The sequence below is a fragment of the Zalophus californianus genome, chromosome 7, assembly GCF_009762305.2.
Source record: "Zalophus californianus isolate mZalCal1 chromosome 7, mZalCal1.pri.v2, whole genome shotgun sequence".
Lineage (NCBI taxonomy): Eukaryota > Metazoa > Chordata > Mammalia > Carnivora > Otariidae > Zalophus > Zalophus californianus.
Genome location: NC_045601.1, coordinates 131489689 through 131508459, shown reverse-complemented (window position 1 = coordinate 131508459; position 18771 = coordinate 131489689). Strand labels below are relative to the sequence as shown.

Here is an 18771-nt window from a genome sequence, read left to right as displayed (position 1 = left end):
CTCCCCATTCTATCTTCTAGCACAGTCTCAAAACAACTCATTTTCTCTACCAGTCTATCCTTCCTTTCTTTAAAAGCTCATCTCAAAACTCTGCTTCATCCAGGTTTTCATTTGGAAAAAGTTAACTCCTCCAAGAAGTTATTTTCTGATTGATTTATCTCAACCAGTTTGTTTTTGCTTCATTTTCCCTTTGAGAGTTCCATACTGCAATGTTCCATATTAATCTTAAATGTGTTGCTTTATATTGCCTTTAGATCTTTTTCATATGTTTGGAGACATTTATATGAAAAACCCTCAGAAGGCTAGGTGTGAGGTTTTATTTCTCAGCATAGCATACTAGCGTCTTCACTGTTTGTGAAATTAAATGGAAGACTAATAAAGTCTCCCTTTCATTCTTTCATTTGCCCTTCAACTACATCTATATTCTAGAAGAGTCCAAATATATCTAAAATAGCATACCTTTCCTATATTCTTCTGTACCTACTTATGAAGAAAAATTACAAAATGTTTTCCCCTATATCTTAAATTTTAATGTTTTCACATTAGTTTCCCAAGAAATAGCTTTTAAGGATTTATGTCTAAAATTTCAACTGTTAGTCTGAGACTCCCATTTAACTACTACCATTCTTCTTAAAAATAGAAATACTATACGATCCAGTAATTCCACTACTGGATATTTACCCAAAGAAAACAAAAACAATAATTAGAAAAGATACATAAACCCATGTATTTATTGCAGGATTATTTACAATAGCCAAGATATGAATGCAACCCAAGTGTCCACTCATAGAAGAATAAAAATATGGTATACATATGCAACATATTACCCAGCCATAAAAAAAGAAGGAAATCTTGCCATTTGTAACAACATGGATGTACCTAGAGTGTATTGTGCTAAGCGAAATTAGGTAGAGAAAGACAAATACCATATGATTTCACTTATATGTGGAATCTAAAAAACAAAACTAACAATCAAAAAGCAGAAACAGATCCATAAACACAGAGAACAAACTGGTGGTTGCCAGAGGGGAGGTGCATGGGGGGGATGGGAAAAACCAGTGAAGAGGATTAAAAGGTACAAACTTCCAGTTATAAATGAAGTAAGTCACAGAGACGAAAAGTACAGCATAGGAAATACTGGCAATAATATTGTAATAATGTTGTACGGTGACAGATGGTGACTACACTTATCAAGGTGAGCACTGGGCTATGTCTAGAACTGTCAAATCACTACGTTGAACACCTGAAACTAATAAAACATTGTATGTCAACTACACTTCAAAAGATACATTTTTAAAATGAAAAAACAATTATAAAAAATAAAATACTGTCATTTTCCATTTTAAGCAAGATATCTCTACTTTCAATTACATATTACTAAGTAAATAAATAAGCAAACATCTTTGATGGAACACCTATTCTCTCCCTCTTGAAGAGCTTGGAAATTCCTCTGTTTGTAATAGAAAATCTAGCTTTGAGTAATATATACATCTACAGCTCTGAAATGAATTTCAACAACTAAAGACTTAGAGGGGGAAAAGAAAAGTCCTTCAATTCTGATCTTCTGAGTGACCTCGGCTCTACGTGCAGCACTGGACAAGCTTTATTTTGTAACTGGGATGGAGAGCATTTGCAAGCTCATACTAATCAGGAAAACTGCTATCAACATGAGCATGATAGTCAAGAGCAAAGGCACTGGAGACTCCTGGCTGTGGGACCCTGGGCAACCAGCAACTTCTCTGTGCCTCATCTCCATGTCTACATAACGGAGGCAATAATAGCCCCTGTCTCACTCAGTTGTTAAGGATTACATGAACAAAGGTATTAAAAGCATGTTGAATAGAGCCTAGCACACAGACCTGTGGACAGATTAGCTCTTTTTACCATAAAAATGATAAAACACAATGTCCCTCTTACCACCAGCCCACAAAGAAACGTAACTATGGGAAGCAGTATGATTTAAAAAAGAAAATTCTAAAGACCCCTCCACAAATATCTCCAATAAGATACAAATAAGCTGCTCAAAGTCAATTCACTTAAACTTCTCTAGCCAACTTTGTCATCTGCAAAATGAGGAAGATGAACTGAATGACTGCCCCGGGCTGTCCTTCCCCCTGTAGAATTTGTAAGGATTCTCAGGGAGAGGCGTATGAGAAGCCAGCAAGAGAGAACTCCTGGACACATCTCTGGCACTGTTCAACCACCTTCTGGGTCCCGGTGCTATGTATCAGCTCAGTTCAGTTTTACTTACTTTTAAACTATCAAACATGGCCCCAACTGAATGTTTAATTTCTATTTGAATACTGCAATATTAAGCAATTACATGCTGATCTGGTCCTTTTCTTTGCTGGCGAATCTTATTAAAAGTTGGAAAATAAGCACATATAACCATACTACCAAATGCAGAGCAATAAGTAGGTTTGACTAAATTCATACTCTAACCATATAGGCACACAGAAATATCATATGCACATAAATACCCAAGTACCATAAAAATCCAGCTTGGCATCAATTAAGCAGTAATAACTTTTGACTGGTTCCACTTCACACTTAAAGGACTTCTATTCTAGTTAATTACTTAGCAGCCAACTAGTTTACGATCACTGTATTTTTTTTTTAAGTACTTTAGCATGGCACCACAGCCTTAGAATATTTTCTAGAACAAAATTCATCATAGAAAATTTCTAAGAACCTTACATTTTAAATTTATTTTAAAAAGTCGTGCCTGGGGACACCTAGGTGGCTCAGCTGGTTAAGCATCTGTCTTCAGCTTAGGTCATGACCCCAGGGTCAGGGGGTGGATCCTAGGGTCCTGGGATGGAGCCCTGCATCAGGCTCCCTGCTCAGTGAGGAGTCTACTTGTCCCTCTCTTTCTGACCCTCCCCCCCCCTTGTTCTCTTTCTCTCTCTCAAATAAAATCTTAAAAAAAAAAAACACAGTCACACCTGGCTGGCTCCGTTGGTAGAGCATACAACTCTTGATCTCACGATTCTAAGTTCGAGCCCCACAGTGGGTATAAAGATTACTTAAATTTATTTTAAAAATTCAAAGTTAAGGCACTGCTACCCCAAATAAAAGCCCCAAAATAAAATCCTAATAGTCAAGAACTTCCTCCTGAAGAATGACTTGAGTATTGAGAAGAAAGGACACTATTCGGTTACAAGTTTTTGCCCTGCAGTGAATAGTGGCTAACATCATTATAAATATCAAGTGCTTTATAGGAATACCTGAGCATCGTTTATAATTTTGGCATATTATTAATATGCAAAACAGTACTGTTAAAATATTTTAAAATAATAAATACTGGAATGAAATAATAAGGCATTTAATTTATTTGTAAAATATTCTTTTAGATAACACAAGAACCAACTCCCAGACGTGTTCAAATTACATGGCATTCTAAATGTGGAGCTTAAAAATGTATGTATATAATAGGAGATTTTATACACATTATGTATTTTCCTATTCTATGATAAGATAAAATTATAGCTCATCAGAACACATTTTTGTGCAAAGATGTTCTAAAATAAAATCATTACTCCGATTAATCGTATTATTACATTTTATATTTGCTTTTAAACAGAAAAAAAGCATCTGGTTAATGTTAATAAGCATTCCAAAAGCATCACATAAGCTCTCAATATGAGCTGAAAAATAATGATCTGAAAACAAATGGGAGGCTGGCTTTATGAAATCTAGTCTATTTTTATCCTAGTCAGACAAACTAACAGCTACTTATGTGATAGCTGCTAATAACTTCAATACCTTTCTTAACTTTACCATCAAAAGCTTAACCATATTCCCTTCCTAGCTGCAGTCACCTACAGTTACCTACAGCATTTTTTTTTTAATAAGCCCTGGGTTGTTTACCCTACAAGATTTCTGACTTCTCAAATCTTAAGGCTGTCAACATAGAACTGCCGACTTGACATTCAAAGATGAAAAACAATGTGCATGAACAGCTGGAATTCCATCTAAAAATCATCAAAATTAGGGGCGCATGGGTGGCTTAAGGTTAAGCGTCTGCCTCCGGCTCAGGTCACTATCCCAGGGTCCTGGGATCGAGTCCCGCATCAGGCTCCCAGCTCAGCGGGGAGCCTGCTTCTCCTTCTCCCTCTGCCTCTCCCCGCCCCCCACCTGGCACCGCTCCTTCTTTCTTTTGCACACTAATAAATAAAATCTTTGAAAATAAATAAAAATAAAGTAAATAAAAATCTTCAAAACTAAACTTATCCTACTCATAAGCTCAACAAGACCATCCCCGCAGAACAAGAAAACAGAGATTTTCTTTACGACAGATGATTGATAAACCCACTGAAGTGGGTCTACGCACTGATAGCAAATGAAAATATTCACATTCATCAGATTACTCCTGAAAACCCACTGGGTTTCCAAGGTCCCACACGAGACAGGGGCATGGGGGTTCAGAGAGCAGTGCCTTCTTAGAACCTAAACACAAGTGTGGGTGCGTCACTTCCATCCTACAGGATCGTGAAGGTTGAACGCATCTAAAAGCAGTTCTGTTACAATAAAACAGAAAACTTCACAATCAGTTTCCTGAGAACTAGATTCAAAACACGAGGTAAGGTTTGAATCTGTCTAAACGGACAAACTGAGGAGGCAGCACTCTGGGTGAGAACTCCTTCCCAAATTATTTTCTGCAGTGATGGCTCTCTTCCACATCCCAAACCCCGGATCGCCAGGACCACAAAACCTATCGGTAATTCATGCTGAGCACAATGAAGCAGCATCACACCGCGCTTCCGGGCGGCCTCTGTCTGCAAAGCACATGCAACCAAGAGTTTGGCACAAACCAGTTTTTTAGAGAAAGGGACGACTCTGTACTGAGCGTTTACCTGGTGTCAGGCATCGTGCTAAATGTTGCCATATTACCTAATCTTCACACATTTATCTCTACTTTGCAGAGGAGGAAACCAACACTCACGGCTTGCTCAAGGCCACACAGCAAGCCAATGATAACCTGAGGCCAGACTCTTTACCATTATGATAATTAAATGTACCAAAAAGATAAACTTGAGGACTCCTAGGGCAAAAACTAATGTAAAACAAAAGTTAATACCTAACGACTTGGTTTAGGCGATTAAAATTTTATATTATAACAGGTTTTTTAATCAGAGGCTACCAAATATCACAAGAAGCATTTGCTAATCAAGGTTCAGAAGTGTAAGCAAATTTCGAGAGTACAAATCATCTTTAATCCTCTAGTTTGCTAATAAGCTAACACAAATACATATTTGTTGAACATGGATGGGGTGACTAAAACATGCTCTTTCGACATATAAGTTACACACAGCTAAGATGATAGATCTGCAGGATAATTATGATGCAGTATCAGAAGTACGGTATTGAATCACAGATCTGTACTTCTGAAACAAATAATACAATATATGTTAAAAAAAAAAAAAGAAGATAGCAGGAGGGGAAGAATGAAGGGGGGGATATTGAAGGGGGAGAGGAACCATGAGAGACGATGGACTCTGAAAAACAAACTGAGGGTTCTATAGGGGAGGGGGTGGGGGGATGGGTTAGCCTGGTGAATAGTATTAAAGAGAGCACATTCTACGTGGAGCACTGGGTGTTATGCACAAACAATGAATTATGGAATGCTACATCAAAAACTAATGATGTAATGTATGGTGATTAACATAATAAAAAAATTAAAAAAATAAAGGAACCTGGTGATACAAGCAATGGAGATGTATGCTGGCAGGGACGGTGGCGGGGGGGGGGGGGGGGGGGGGGTGCTCAAAGGTGAAGAGAAATCTTTTTTGGCAGAGACATCTCCCATGCAGAATTAAGAAAACAGAGTACAAATGGGAAGGGGAAAGGAATACTTTCCAGAAAGAATAGCAAACACAGAAATGCTGCATCTGCACGCTGAGTTCTTGAGATGGCAGATTATTCATCAGATACACAGGAGAATGAGAAGGCCAAACTGTGTCCGAGCCAAACTCAGGACTTTGAACTTCATCTTACAAGGTGATGGGCATCCACAGATCCCATGTGTGGACCTCACCCTTTACTTCTCACATTATAATAAAGCAGTGTGTTCAGAGCCAAATGCACTCAACCAATAAAAATGAAAAACAGCCACACCAAAATTCCCCAAATACATTTTGCTAGAGGTTAAAAAAATTCACCTTTTTGCAAAAGGTTAACACTTGGTATTTTCTACACTGACTTCCAATCTTAAGGTATACAAGTCTTTGAAACCCTAAGCCCAAACTCAACTAAAAAATTTTCTTTCTTCCCCAAAGTTTTGAAAACACATTCACAATAACGACTGGCATAGCAGAAAAACAGCCTTTTCTCTTAAGAGGACTGACATGGAACCCCAGCAAGTCCCCATTTCCTCCATCCAGGTTACCTGAGTCCAAGCAAAGACCAGGGAAAGGGGGGGTGGCTGATCAGAACGGAATGATTGCTGGTGACGGGGGCACTGCCCTGCTGGCATATTCATCAGGACCACACATGGGAGCTCCAGCCCCGGAGTCTGCCACATAGTGGCCAAGAGCCCGTCTCCAGGGAACCCACAATAACATACAAAGCCTTGCTTCTGAATACCAAGTGCTTCCCTCATGCTCTTCAGAAATTCTCATTCACCTTCACAAAGGATATGTCAGTCAGGAAGGGCGCCTGGGTGGCTCAGTCGGTTAAGCATCCGACTCTTGATTTTGGCTCAGAACATGATCTCAGGGTCCTGGGATCGAGCCCCGCGTCGGGCTCTGCGCTCAGCGTGGTCTGCTTGCCCCTTGCCTTCTGCTCCTCCCCCCACTCTCTCTCTCTAAAATAAATAAATAAAATCTTAAAAAAAAAAAGAAAAAAGGATATGTCAGTGTTAAACTCTACCCATCTGCTTCGTGCAGACAGGCACCAAAGACAAACGTTCTATCTGGTTTATAGGGCCAACGGTCAAGACACTAGAATTCAACAAACCCCACTCCTACAATCTGTACAGATTCCCCATCGGTTCTAACTCTCAGTTTTGCCCCAGATTCATATCTTGCCCTTAACATATCAGTTCTCATGTTTTTCCACTAAAGAACCTCTAACAGCAGAGAAGTGTAAATTTTACCTTCTACAGGAGCATTGCATGCACGTGCCTCATTTAAATCCGTACAAATTTTGTATATTCCTATATGACTTCTATAATACTTTAATATATGAATACACACACACACGCACGTGTGTATACATATCTTCCCCCAAATAAAATTTATATTCCAGAAAGTTAGAATAGGATTACCCTACGGCTTGGCATAGCCTTTGGACTACACCAATACCAGCTGAAGAACAGAATAAATTCAAGAAAGATTGTATTTTAAGAGTTAAAACTGCCATGAAAGCATGATAAACATATAATTGAGTTTAAGTATAAATCTTTTATTACTGGCTTAATTACCCAATACAAGACAAATACTTCACAGACTATTTTCCAAGGAAGCCCGGAAAAGAAGCAATGCACTTAAAGCAGTGTGAGCAACGTGCTCAACCGAGTAAGGTGGGCTGTGCCTGGCTTTCTGGTCTTCTGGTTTCCTCTCTCCCCATTTCATAGCTAACTTACGCGGTAGGTCTTCTGCAAGTCAAAGCAGCGGGTGACAGGTGAGGCAAAACAAACATGATATTTCAATGGTCACAGTGAGACACAAAATCAATGCTAAACAATTCATTTTAGCAGCTAATGTTTACTTTCTTTTTTTTTTTTTAAACCGTAAAATCAGTTTCTTCAGGAATAACAGAGGAATTGCAATTCAGGACATACCTGCTTACTTTAACCCCCAACCTGTGCCCAGGGATATAGTCCTCAAATATATTTTAGAAGAGAAGAGGAAATTCTAAGTGTTACACCCTAGCACTTCCTTGCCTGTGTGCCTCTGTTTACAGGAACAGCCTCGCCCTCATCCCTCTCTGCTGAGCAAGCTCCCTGGCTCAGATACGCCTCTCCCATCAAGGGCTGCCCAAGCCTCAGGTCCATCCCCGCGCCCCTGGACCTGGCCAGTCTGCAGGTCCCACCAACGTGGCTTTGGTAGGTTGTCTTGTGCTAATCTACTTTGACCTGCTCTTCGGTGCCTGAGTCATTACTGCCTTAGTGAAGCGACTTTGAAACTCTCAGTGATGGGCCAGAACCGAACTCATTTCAAAATCTCTTAGAAAACTTTAAAAACACCTTAATTTTGGAAAACAAGCCAGCTTTCCTATTCAAAGTTTTAGCTCTGCATATGAAATTTAGACTCAGATTTGGTGGACCCTCAGGATGTGATTTCTAATTCTCCGGCCCCAGTCTCCTACCGTCTCCCTCCCTCCTTGTACCCTGAACGGAACTTTGTATGCTCCAGTAATGGAGAAGGACTTAGACTGGCTCGGATTCCCCAAGTCACTTCATAAGCTCCTACCCCAGGATGAAATGCACTCACCCTGTCTTATCGGCTTCGTGGATAATTTCTCAGCCCTAAGAACCCACTTCAGGTGATACCTTTGCTTCTCTTCCCTTCCCACGCTGCCCCTGCCAAACTGCTCCCCCACACTGGCCCCACAATCAGGACAGAGTATGACGCCCCACCCCTCTGGAAACTCCGTCTCTCTGCTCCTCCCTCATGACACGGGCACAGGTGCACGTGTATCCGTCTCCCATCCTCAACTCCACGCTCTTTCAGGGTCCAGGTTTGAGAATCATTTTATCCCTACCTCCTAGACAGGAACAGTTCAATAACGACCTGGCGGGTTGTACATTTGGTACAGACAGGAAAATAGTCTGTGGCCTAACATCTGCATTTCTCTGGATGGCGGTGTGATCTAGAATATTACAAAGTACAAACACCCCTTGTTTTATTGTGCTGTTTTATTGCGTGCTGCAGATGCTGTCTTTTACAAATTAGAGGAGGTTTGTGGCAATCCTGGGTTTAGCAGGCCCAACAGTATTTGCTCACTCTGTGCCTCTGTGTCACATTTTGGTAATTCTCTCAGTCTTTCAAGCTTTTTCATTATTGTTACATTTCCTACGATGATCTGTGATCAGTGATTACAACTCGCTGAAAGCCCAGATGACTAGCATTTTTTAGCAGAAAAGTATTTTTTTAATTCAAATATGTACATTTGAAAAAACAATGCTATTGCACACTTCAGAGGAGACCACAGCAGAGTGTAAACAAAACTTTTATATTAACTGGGAAACCAAAAAATTCATCTGACTCGCTCGATTGCGATACTCGCTTTATTGCAGTGTTTGGGAACAGAACTCACAATAACTCCAAGGTATGCCTGTATATATTTTAAATATGAAAAATGTTTACTATTTACGACCTCATAAACAATACTTTAAGATCAATCATGTATTCATTTCAACAAATATCTGGGCTCCTATTAGCTGCCAGGACCTGTGCTAGGCTAAGGCACCCACAAGACCCAGGCTGCCTTTTGCACCCTCTTTAGACAGATGAATTATAAAAGCTGGGCCTAGGACTCCAAATGCCCACCTCAGCTGACACCCTGGAGTGTGAAGACTTTCCTCTAATAGTAAATGAGAAAAAGGACCTACTTTGGGGAGCTCAGGTTCTAGTGAGAAAGACAGGCAAATACGTGGTCAATTCGCAACATTTTCCATGGGACTCTGAAAAATCAGACTTGGACACACAAGACTCAATGTTCTCCATCTAAATCCTCACCTCATTGAACACCGGTGCTATAATCATCAATCTGAACTTGGTCCGAGGCAGCCACCTACGCCAGCAGAGAGTTCCAGTACGCTTTCAGACAGGAAACACACTGTTCCAGATTCGAGGCCACAAAATTGACCACGTTTTCAATGATCACCCCAGTGACTGGCCAAATTTATTTAACAAAGAAACACCTCCCGACTAATCTGTTTGATCTTTAAGTTATTTTTTGCCTTGTATGTGCCTGAGAACCTTTTTTCTGTAACAGTAAATATGTCATTAAGATACTTCTCTCCTTTGGGGTTTATATTTGCTATAACTGTTTTTTGCTTATTAGCACTGCTATACCCTTATCTACCAAACTTGAATATAAAAGATAATTGTTCTCCCCAGTTGATATAACACATTAGAACAACATACGTCTCTTGAAACAATTAACTAAAATACGCTTACTTTCCTAAAATTAAAATTTCTCTTCACAGTGAAGGAGCAACACACATTTTTCACCTTTGCATGAAATGTACAGAGCATATGTAATTTTGACTGATTGCTTCCTCATGGAAAATATGTTATATTGCCTCTGAGTTCTGCAAATAATGGTCTGAGTTAATGTCAACTACAACTCTCTTCACTTCTTGATAATCTAACGTATAGAGTTGTACAGAAATAAATCTCAAAAGTCGTATGGGGGAGGGGTTAAAACAAAATCATGTTGGGATTAAAACAAAATCATGTTGGCAAAGAATATCCAACTATTCATTTCAGATTCCTCCAGGCAAATGCAGTCTCTGTTAAGAGAAAGTAAATCTCTCACTTTCATGCCCATGCTAGCAGTTGGGAGGGCACTGTAATTTTGTCAAATTTGATTAATTCATTCAACAAATATTTATGAAACATTTCCTGAGAGACGGGAATTGTGCAGGAAAACTGGAAGTGAACGAGAGAAACAGAGCCCTCCGGGTGCTCAACGTGGACCAGGGTCAACATCCAGCAAGCTGCCATTCCTGTCATCCAAGAAATACTTTATTGTAAGATTTACTATAAACCTTACTTCTGTTTCATGAAGAACCCTACCTCTTAGATTTCTGGGATGAATCTGTTTAGTTCGAGGCATCTTCTCTGATTCAGGGGCCCCCTTTTCTTCTTAGAAACTGTAGGAAGAGCAGGTCACAAAAAGGTAGCTCCATAAACTCAACATCCATCAATTAATCCATGTGCTGAAAAAGAAAAAAAAAAACACACTTTACTACCTTCAAAGGAAAAAGACACTTCAAAAGTCACAGTTTAGTCCAGCACTCACCGAAACCCAACAAAAGATAACCAAGCCAGAGACACCTGCAAAAGCTTACTTACTAACTTTTAATTAACCGTAGGACATCTCATTTTGCTACTCTCTGGGCTTTCTCATTAAGAAAACAGAAAAAGAAAATCACTGTACTTTTATCGAAGAAGAGTGAAAAAGCTTCACTCCACTATGTTTTAAAAGTGACATCCCAAGGTACAATTAAAGTATAGCATGAGGCTATAAAAGCGTTATGCTGTATGTAATACGGCCACTGGTTCATAAGCTTTTTGGGAACAAGGACCGTGTCTCATTCATCTTGTTTTACTGAATTAATTCAGTTAATATATGTGGTTGCTATTGGAGCTGCTCCCCAATTATTCCAGTATTTTCTTCTAGGCTTGTGCCAGGACTATACTTTACACCTCAGCTGTGTTTAGCTACAATGTGTGACCAGTTCTGGCTAATGACCTGTGAGTGGAGGAGACTTGCACTGTTTCCAGGCTGTACCTTTTAGTTACCAAAGCAAAATCCTCCAGCGCTTTCTGTTCCCTCTCCCATGGGACAGGCACTGTTGCAGACAAGTGAGTGCTGCAACACAGAGCTGAGCTCTTGCTAACCTACCATGATCACGTGCCATAAACAAGAAACAGACTGTTGTTTCAAGCGGCTGAGGTTTGGGAGTTATTTGTTACTGCAGCATGACCTGGTCTGTCCTGACTTATACATTCTAAAAACAGTGATTGGAAATGCAATATGCCAAAACAATAGTAATTCAAAACCTGATCATCTTCTTCCCAAATCAGCCACCTCTGTCTCCTCTTCCACAAGATCCTCATGGACCCTAGAGCTAAAACTTTAGTTTTAATTTCCTGGAATAAAGCTGATGACGTTAAGCATGAAATTTGTTTCATCACAAAGCAAAGACGGAACAATGGGATAGCAATGCTTTGTTTAAAACTTGTTATATCCAGTACTGTAGAAGAAAGGAGAGAGTACTTACTGAGCCCCTGCAGGGTGCTTAGGTAACTGTCTACACATTACCTAATCCAATCTTAATAATAACTGATAAGATAGCTACCATTTAACCACTTTTACAGATAAGAAGATGAGATGGTGAGAGGTTGACTAACCTGCCCATGGTCAGCAACTAAATAATGTGGCACCACATGACTCAGTTATTCTCAGTGCTTACTTCCTCAGCAGAAATACCAGGTATTCTGTGGTTTCATTCAAGAGGCTGTAGAGCACAGAGCACAAGTCCTGATTATGTATTTTGGTGTCAAACCGGACCAGGTTCAAAGCCAGGCTCTATCCCTTACTGTGTGACCTTGTTCAAGGTACTTAAAACTAGGAAATAGTATCCACCTCACAGGGCTGTTGTAAGGTGTAAACTAAACAATGTAGATGCCCACTGCCTGGCCGACAAAAACACTCAAATATTAACTCTCCTTAAGAAAGCCTATATGGGAAAGGCTAGACCTAATATCCCTGTATAAGGTTTTAGAAATTTATGATTTCATTACAGCAGAGAAGAAACAGAAGAAGGCCACAATTAACTTCAGTTATTTTATCCCTGATAAGGCTATGTGTGGGCACTGCACAAAATTATTTGCAATTTTTTAACTGCATAGAGAAGAATAAGAAATGATGCGCAAATACTATATAGTTTAGCACCGTGCTAAATGATCTATAAGATATGGTTCCGAACTCCCTGCATTAAAAACATCCACCATCCAATTCACGAAGCTTGATTCAATAGAGAATTCAGAGACATTAGGGCCAAGTAAATTGTATGACTGCTTAACTACATTCCTTGTTAAACTTAAAGCTTTTAAATGGTCACGGTATTTGGAACTTTTTAAAGCGTGAACTCCAAATGTAATATAATCACGTGATCCCGTATCAGGAGCATAAATATAAAATACACAAATTCCCAACCAGTAACAGCTCTCTGCTACCCCGCTCCCTGCCTACCCACCGTCCCTGGCTGTCCATCCCATGTTTCAATCCTTGTGAGGGGAAATGAGTACATGCAAAGACAGCGGCTCCAGAGCGACTAGGACGAGTAATAAACCGTCCCTTTGCAGGAAAGAAATAAATACTACATGGAGCAAAAACATGACACGATCAAAAAGCGTAAAGACAGTTGCAAGGAGAAAAAACATGAATGAATGTGGAGGGCGGAGCCTGGGAAAACCCCTCTGCAACGCTGCACTGAACAAAGCGCTTCGCATGCCAGGAGGAGGGGGGAATGGAAGTGCCAGCTCAGGAAGGAGCCCGGAGTGGATGCGGAGAGCAGGAGGAGGAGGAGGAGGAGGACGGGATGAGGCGAGCGCGGCAGCCCTGAGACTCCTCCTCGCCGCCGGCTCCGCCACCGCCCCCTCCCCTCTCCAGCTGCAACTCCTTACCCAGCCCGACCCCGAGGCGAGCCTGAGCCGACCCGCGCCCAAACCCACCGCCCACTTCCCAACTGCTGCGGGCGCGTACTCCCACCCCGGAAAGAAACTACCCAGGTGGCTGGGAGTAAACAGGCACTTAGAGCGAAGAACGAAACGAAAAGAAAGCCACAAAGCCGTGAGGTTGGGAAGCCGAGGCCTGGTCTCCCTCACCCCCCACCCTCTTGCAAAATGCGTCTGCGGCTGGAACGCGGGTGAGGAGGCTGGGTTCCTCCGTACCTGCTCGCCTCGCAGGACCGCAGCTCGGGCCGCTCGCGCGCGGCGAGGGCGCCTAGAAGTGGCAAGTGTCTCCCGCACGCAGCCATCCCCTCTGCAAGGTCGGCGGTTGCACACACACGCACACACACACACACGCGCGCCCGCACGCCCCCCGCCCGCGGAGAGGGAACTGGTCCTGCCCCCCTCCCGGGTACCCCCCCCTCCCGGGTACCCCCCCCTCCGCCGCCCTCCCAGCTGCAGCGCCCCCGCCGCCGAGCCCGCGCCGAACCTGCTGCCAGGACGCCCGGCGGAGCCGCTGCCGCTGCAGCCGGCCCAGGAGCTACGCTGCTGATGGCGGCGGCCGCAGCTCGGAATCTCCGCGACCCCCGCGCGGCGGCGGCGGCGGCGGCGGCAGCGGCAGCGCCCGCGCCCGGGATCCCTCCTTCACTTGACAACCCCAAACACAAACATAGCCTCCTCCCGGTGCTGCTCCAGGCCCCCGGGCTCCGTCCCCCTCCCCGCCGCCGCCGCCCCAGCAGCAGCCACACTAGAGGCCGGCGACTGGCACTCACACCACCCAGCGCTGAAATATTAAACAGGGGAGCCGGCCGGGGGGCGGGGGGGGAAGCGCGGGGCGCGCGGGCGGGGGCCCGCAGGCGCCGGGCGGGGGAGGCGGCCGCGCTAGCCGGCGCCCCGGGCCGCGGCATGACCGCCGCCGCCGGAGAGGGGGCGGCGGGGGCCCGGGCGGCGAGGCGGGGCGAGCGGCCCCCGGGGCCGTGGGGCCCGGGGCGCGGAGGGCGGGCGCGGGCTTTACCTCTCCCCGGGGCAGAGTAGGGCACGTTTAGCGTCTTTAGGGGCGACGGGAGGAGCGCGGGCCGGGCGGCGTGGGGGAGGGAGGGCGAAGGTCCGAGGCTTTCCCGCGGGTGGGCGGGGCGGCAGGGGATCCCCGGGGGCGGGAGGCGGGGAGGCCGCGAGCTGCGCCGCGCGGGCGGGGGAGGGGGCGTCCCCCAGCGGGGGCTCGGCGGGGGAGGGGGGTTCACCCCGCCGGCTCGGAGGCCCAAGTGGACAGGCGCGGCCGGCAGGCGGGCGCAGGGTGGGGACGGGATGGCTACCCCGGTCGGGGCTCGCGTGGAGCCCGGAGCCCCGGGTCTCCCCGGCGGGGCGGGCCCGGGACCGCGCCTCCCCCCACCCCCCCCCCACGCTGCCCGCCCCGCGGCTCCGCCCCGCCCGGCCGCCGCAGGGACGGGAGGGGGGACGGGAGGGGGGGCCGGAGGAGGCGGTGGCGCGGCCCGAGGGGGGAGGGGCGGGGTTAGGGACGCGAGGGGCGGGAGCCCGGGGTCGCGCCGGCTCGGGGACTGGCGCCCGGCGGGGGCGGAGGGGCGGGCCCAGTCGGTCACGCGGCCCGGGGAAGGCCTGGCCGGGTCGCGCAGTTGGGGGCGGTTGGTCCGGGAAGAGGGGCGGGGACGGGCGGGGCGGTAGTTTCTCTTTACCGTCTCTTTACTTTCTAAAGCAGGATGTGGGCCGGGCCGGTGACGTCATGGGGTCTCCCAGTCCCGGCCCCCGCCCGGGCCGAATGGGGGAGGGGAAAGGAGAGGGGAGGGCGGGGGGGGGGACCCCAAGGGGGTTTCCTCAGCAACGCGTTGAGGGAAGGGGAAAGTAATTGTGAAACTTGAAACTCATTAACTTTGAAAAACAACTTAAAAAAAACTGGGAGGGGGGCGGGGTGTTGGTTTGGAGGGTGGAAGGGGACATATTATTAACCCTGAACTGAAACCACTTCTTGGTGGCGGATGTTCTATTAAAAGACTGAGGGAAGCCAAGGTTATTCCAGAGGCCGCTCCAAAGCCCGCTGGTGGTTCCCAGAGCCGGGGCTGCCAGCGCAGTTAACCCTTGCCTGTCCGCCTGACAGCTTTGGGCAGGGAGAGGAGGGGTCTTTGGGGTCGGAAGGGGAGGTGCGGGGCTGGGCAGCAGACCTGGCTCCCGGGCCGAGGAGAAGAGAAAGGGGGAAGAGGGAGTAATTATCATAAACCAGAGTTTGACCCTTGCTGCTAGAAAGCAGTAGAGGAAGCAAGAAGTGGTAATCTATGGAAGTAAGTCAGGAGGGGCTGGACCAGGCTGGTAAGGAAGGTTTTCGGGGTTAGAACTACTAAAGAATATTAGAAACCGGAGGATCAGAAATTCCACGTGTACACCTAAAGAAGCAGGCAAAGTGACTGGTTTAAGGAGCCACGTTGAACTTGGGAGGAATAAAGCAAAACAAAAAATTTGATGTAGAAGAATTTCTCAGATTAAACCAAACTGCTTTCCCCTTTTAAGGAATAAAAATGCTAAACGACCGTACACCCACTACGCGGGCCATCTGTGCAAACTTGAATTGTTTTGTTCCCTGGGGCTTCCATAAAGACATCTAGGCTTTTCCTGCTAGGGTTGACCCCAAAAATTCCCCTGAGGAAATCCTACCTCTAGTTCACTTGAGCTAAGAAAAGCTTAATGCAACAAAATGGGAATGATTAAAAATGGAACACTCTATAAAGGCGAGCTTGTAACCAAAAGTAAAGTCACGTAAAGGGGGAATATACCTCTTAAAAACTAAATTTGGTCATAAGAGAAAAGATCACCCAACAACTGTCTAAATTTGAAATGATGTTGTTTAGCATACTATACTTCCAACCTGTCAATGAAATAATGCAATCTTTAAATTTTCGATGTGATGTAATCATCTGTCTTTTGTAAAAGTAAATGATATCTAATGGATTGCAATCACAAAAAGTATGTAATGTAACTTCCCAACTGGGCATTTGAATAAAAGATAAATACTCATTTAAATGTTCAAGTATATCTAATCTGTCAGGATAAAGATTAAGGTAGCTTGATAATGATTAATTCTCCTTGGTGTCACTTGCTAAATCAAAATGCTAACTGAATGAATATATCTTTAACCCAATGGTTGGTGAACATAACAAATACACACTGTGAACACAATGTTTATATGGGATTTGGCATTACTGTGCGCTTTCCAACAGATTAAGCATGCAATTTGGAATTATAATAGCTATTTTGCCATTTCAGCTTGTTAAAGAGCTTTTTTCTTAAGTAGAAGACTCACAACTTAATTCTTGAGTGGTAAATCAATATTAAACTTTCCTTTGAAATATATGCAATACGGAACAGTTTCCTATTTCCTAGTTTCGAATTTTCTAAATGCAATTTCTTTTCCTAATTCTGTCTGCAGTTCTAACTTCCTACTTACCAGAACGCAGGGAAATCCAGCTAACCGGTAAAGTAGCTAGTTTCGCCTTGCTTTGTGGCAAATTAAATACAGTTTCTCAAATGATATCGGAATGTGGGGGGGGGGGGAGAATTTTTTTTTAACCAGAAGATAAATGTGAATGGTGAACAGCAGTTTGAACGGTCAAAAATTCTGTTAACAATGGGGGAGGTGATCATACTCAGGAGGGGGAAAAAAAAAAAGTAGAAGAACGGGGTTCCCAGGGCCCTCGTTCTCTCTAGTTGCATCCCTGCTGGCCGTGTGAACGCTTTGGAGTCCCCCTCGGGGAGTGCGGTTCAAGTGAGGGCAGTGTCATGGTAGGGCTCTGCACACATTTTCCCTGCTGAGCAGTTTTGGGAGAACACAAGTCCACCCTGGGGTTTCGTCGCGGGACCCGGCCGTCCCGCCGCGATCCCCGGGCTCCGCGCCACCACCGCCGTCCGCGCATCCCCAGCCCCGGTTCCCACGCGGCCGCCGGGCCCGGCTCGGGCTCCCCCCTGGCGCGGCCCCGCGGCCCCGGCCCTCCGCCCTGCGCGCGGCCCGGCAGTGCCGCCGCCACGCGGAGATCCCGGAGGTTCCTCCCCGCCGGCCGCCGGGTCACGCCGCCGCCCGTCCCTCCCCTCCGCCCTCCGCCCTCCGCCCTCCGCGCGCGCCGGGCTTTCCCGTCCACCGGCCGAATCCCCTCCTCCTCGGGGCGACCCGGCGACAAAACCTTCCCCCGCTCGCTCTGCCAACTCTGCCCCCACGCCCAGGCTACTGCCAAGCCAGACGCCAGACAAAAGAACGGAGAGAAAACTTACCCGAACTGCAACGCAAAAGTCTGATCCAAAGCTTCCTGGGTTTAACTTTTAATTTTAAAAACAACAAAAGCAGAAACCAAAAGCCTCCTAGGTTGGAAGTGGGCGTGAGAGGAAATGCTAGGGGGAGGTGCTTCATTCCCTCGGCTGCTTTTGCCCCCCCCCCCCCTTTCTGGCCCCTGCCTGGGGCTTTGATGTTATCTAGTGCACCGCCTACGTTGGTTTATACCGTGGGCTCTGTGCCGCGAATGATATACAGATATTTGGCACTTTGTGTGCTGGTTTGAAGAGAGGGAAGCAGGTGGTCACGGTAAAGGATTTCCACTTCTTCCCCCCACACCCCCTCCCCCACCCCTCACCCCCCGCAGTGGGAAAGGACCATTTGCCCCGGGCTATCCTTTGTTACCTGGACCGAAATGAACAGTCCACCAATCCAGGGATCCTGGAGAGCTAGACCATGTGGTATTATCTGTTACACACACACACACACACACACACACACACACACACAAAGGCCTTCTAAATTAGATTCATTTCCCCTCCCCTCTTAGCACAAACTTAGAACAAGGTGGTATTGTATGTTTTCTGAGGTTTTGTTTGCTTTTTAGATCTGTTTTGAAAGTAAATACTATTTCCCTTCTGAGATGGACCTGCAGTCTTGAAGCGACAAGGATATACTTCTGAAGAATCTCCATAATAACATGTCTTTCATGCCCATTCTTATAGATCAGAATATGCCCGCGCCCTCCCCCATCACATTATGGAAAGGTCCTAACTATTGATTTTATCTTAGTTAACTGGACACTAGCAGAAACTGGATATATTTTCACATTAGATTAGCAGTCTCAGGCCATCACAAAGCATTAACAAAGGATGGTTTTGGTTTTTTTCTTTCTTTCTCTCTCTCTCTTTTTTTATTTTAACAGATTAGTAATCGAGAAGGTTTGTTGTCTGCCATTCAGCCCTAACTGTTCATCCACTTTATGCCAACACCAACCTGTGTTCAAGCCTTGCCCTCTGGGAATTTACAAATTAATGGAGACAGGATAAACACATTGAAAAAAATACCTAGAGGGAAAAAAAGATACAAGAA

At 45.2% G+C, this 18771-nt stretch overlaps 1 protein-coding gene across 6 annotated transcripts in view; it reads right to left on the bottom strand.

The window, feature by feature from the left end:
- Positions 1-17836, bottom strand: part of HIVEP1 (HIVEP zinc finger 1) — a 140612-nt gene extending 122776 nt beyond the window's left edge. For 2 of the 6 annotated variants that reach the window (XM_027602094.2, XM_027602099.2), the window contains exons 1-2: positions 14428-14755; positions 10749-10891 (exon numbers count right to left, since the gene is read on the bottom strand). In XM_027602094.2, coding sequence (XP_027457895.2) covers positions 10749-10788 — 40 coding nt within the window. In that variant the 5' untranslated portion in view covers positions 10789-10891; positions 14428-14755. Of the gene's footprint in view, positions 1-10748; positions 10892-11738; positions 11807-12089; positions 12197-13902; positions 14153-14427; positions 14756-17681 lie in introns of those variants that run through there. The other 4 variants (XM_027602097.2, XM_027602096.2, XM_027602095.2 and 1 more) reach the window with 4 other exon arrangements.
- Between the last annotated feature and the right edge of the window lie 935 nt (positions 17837-18771).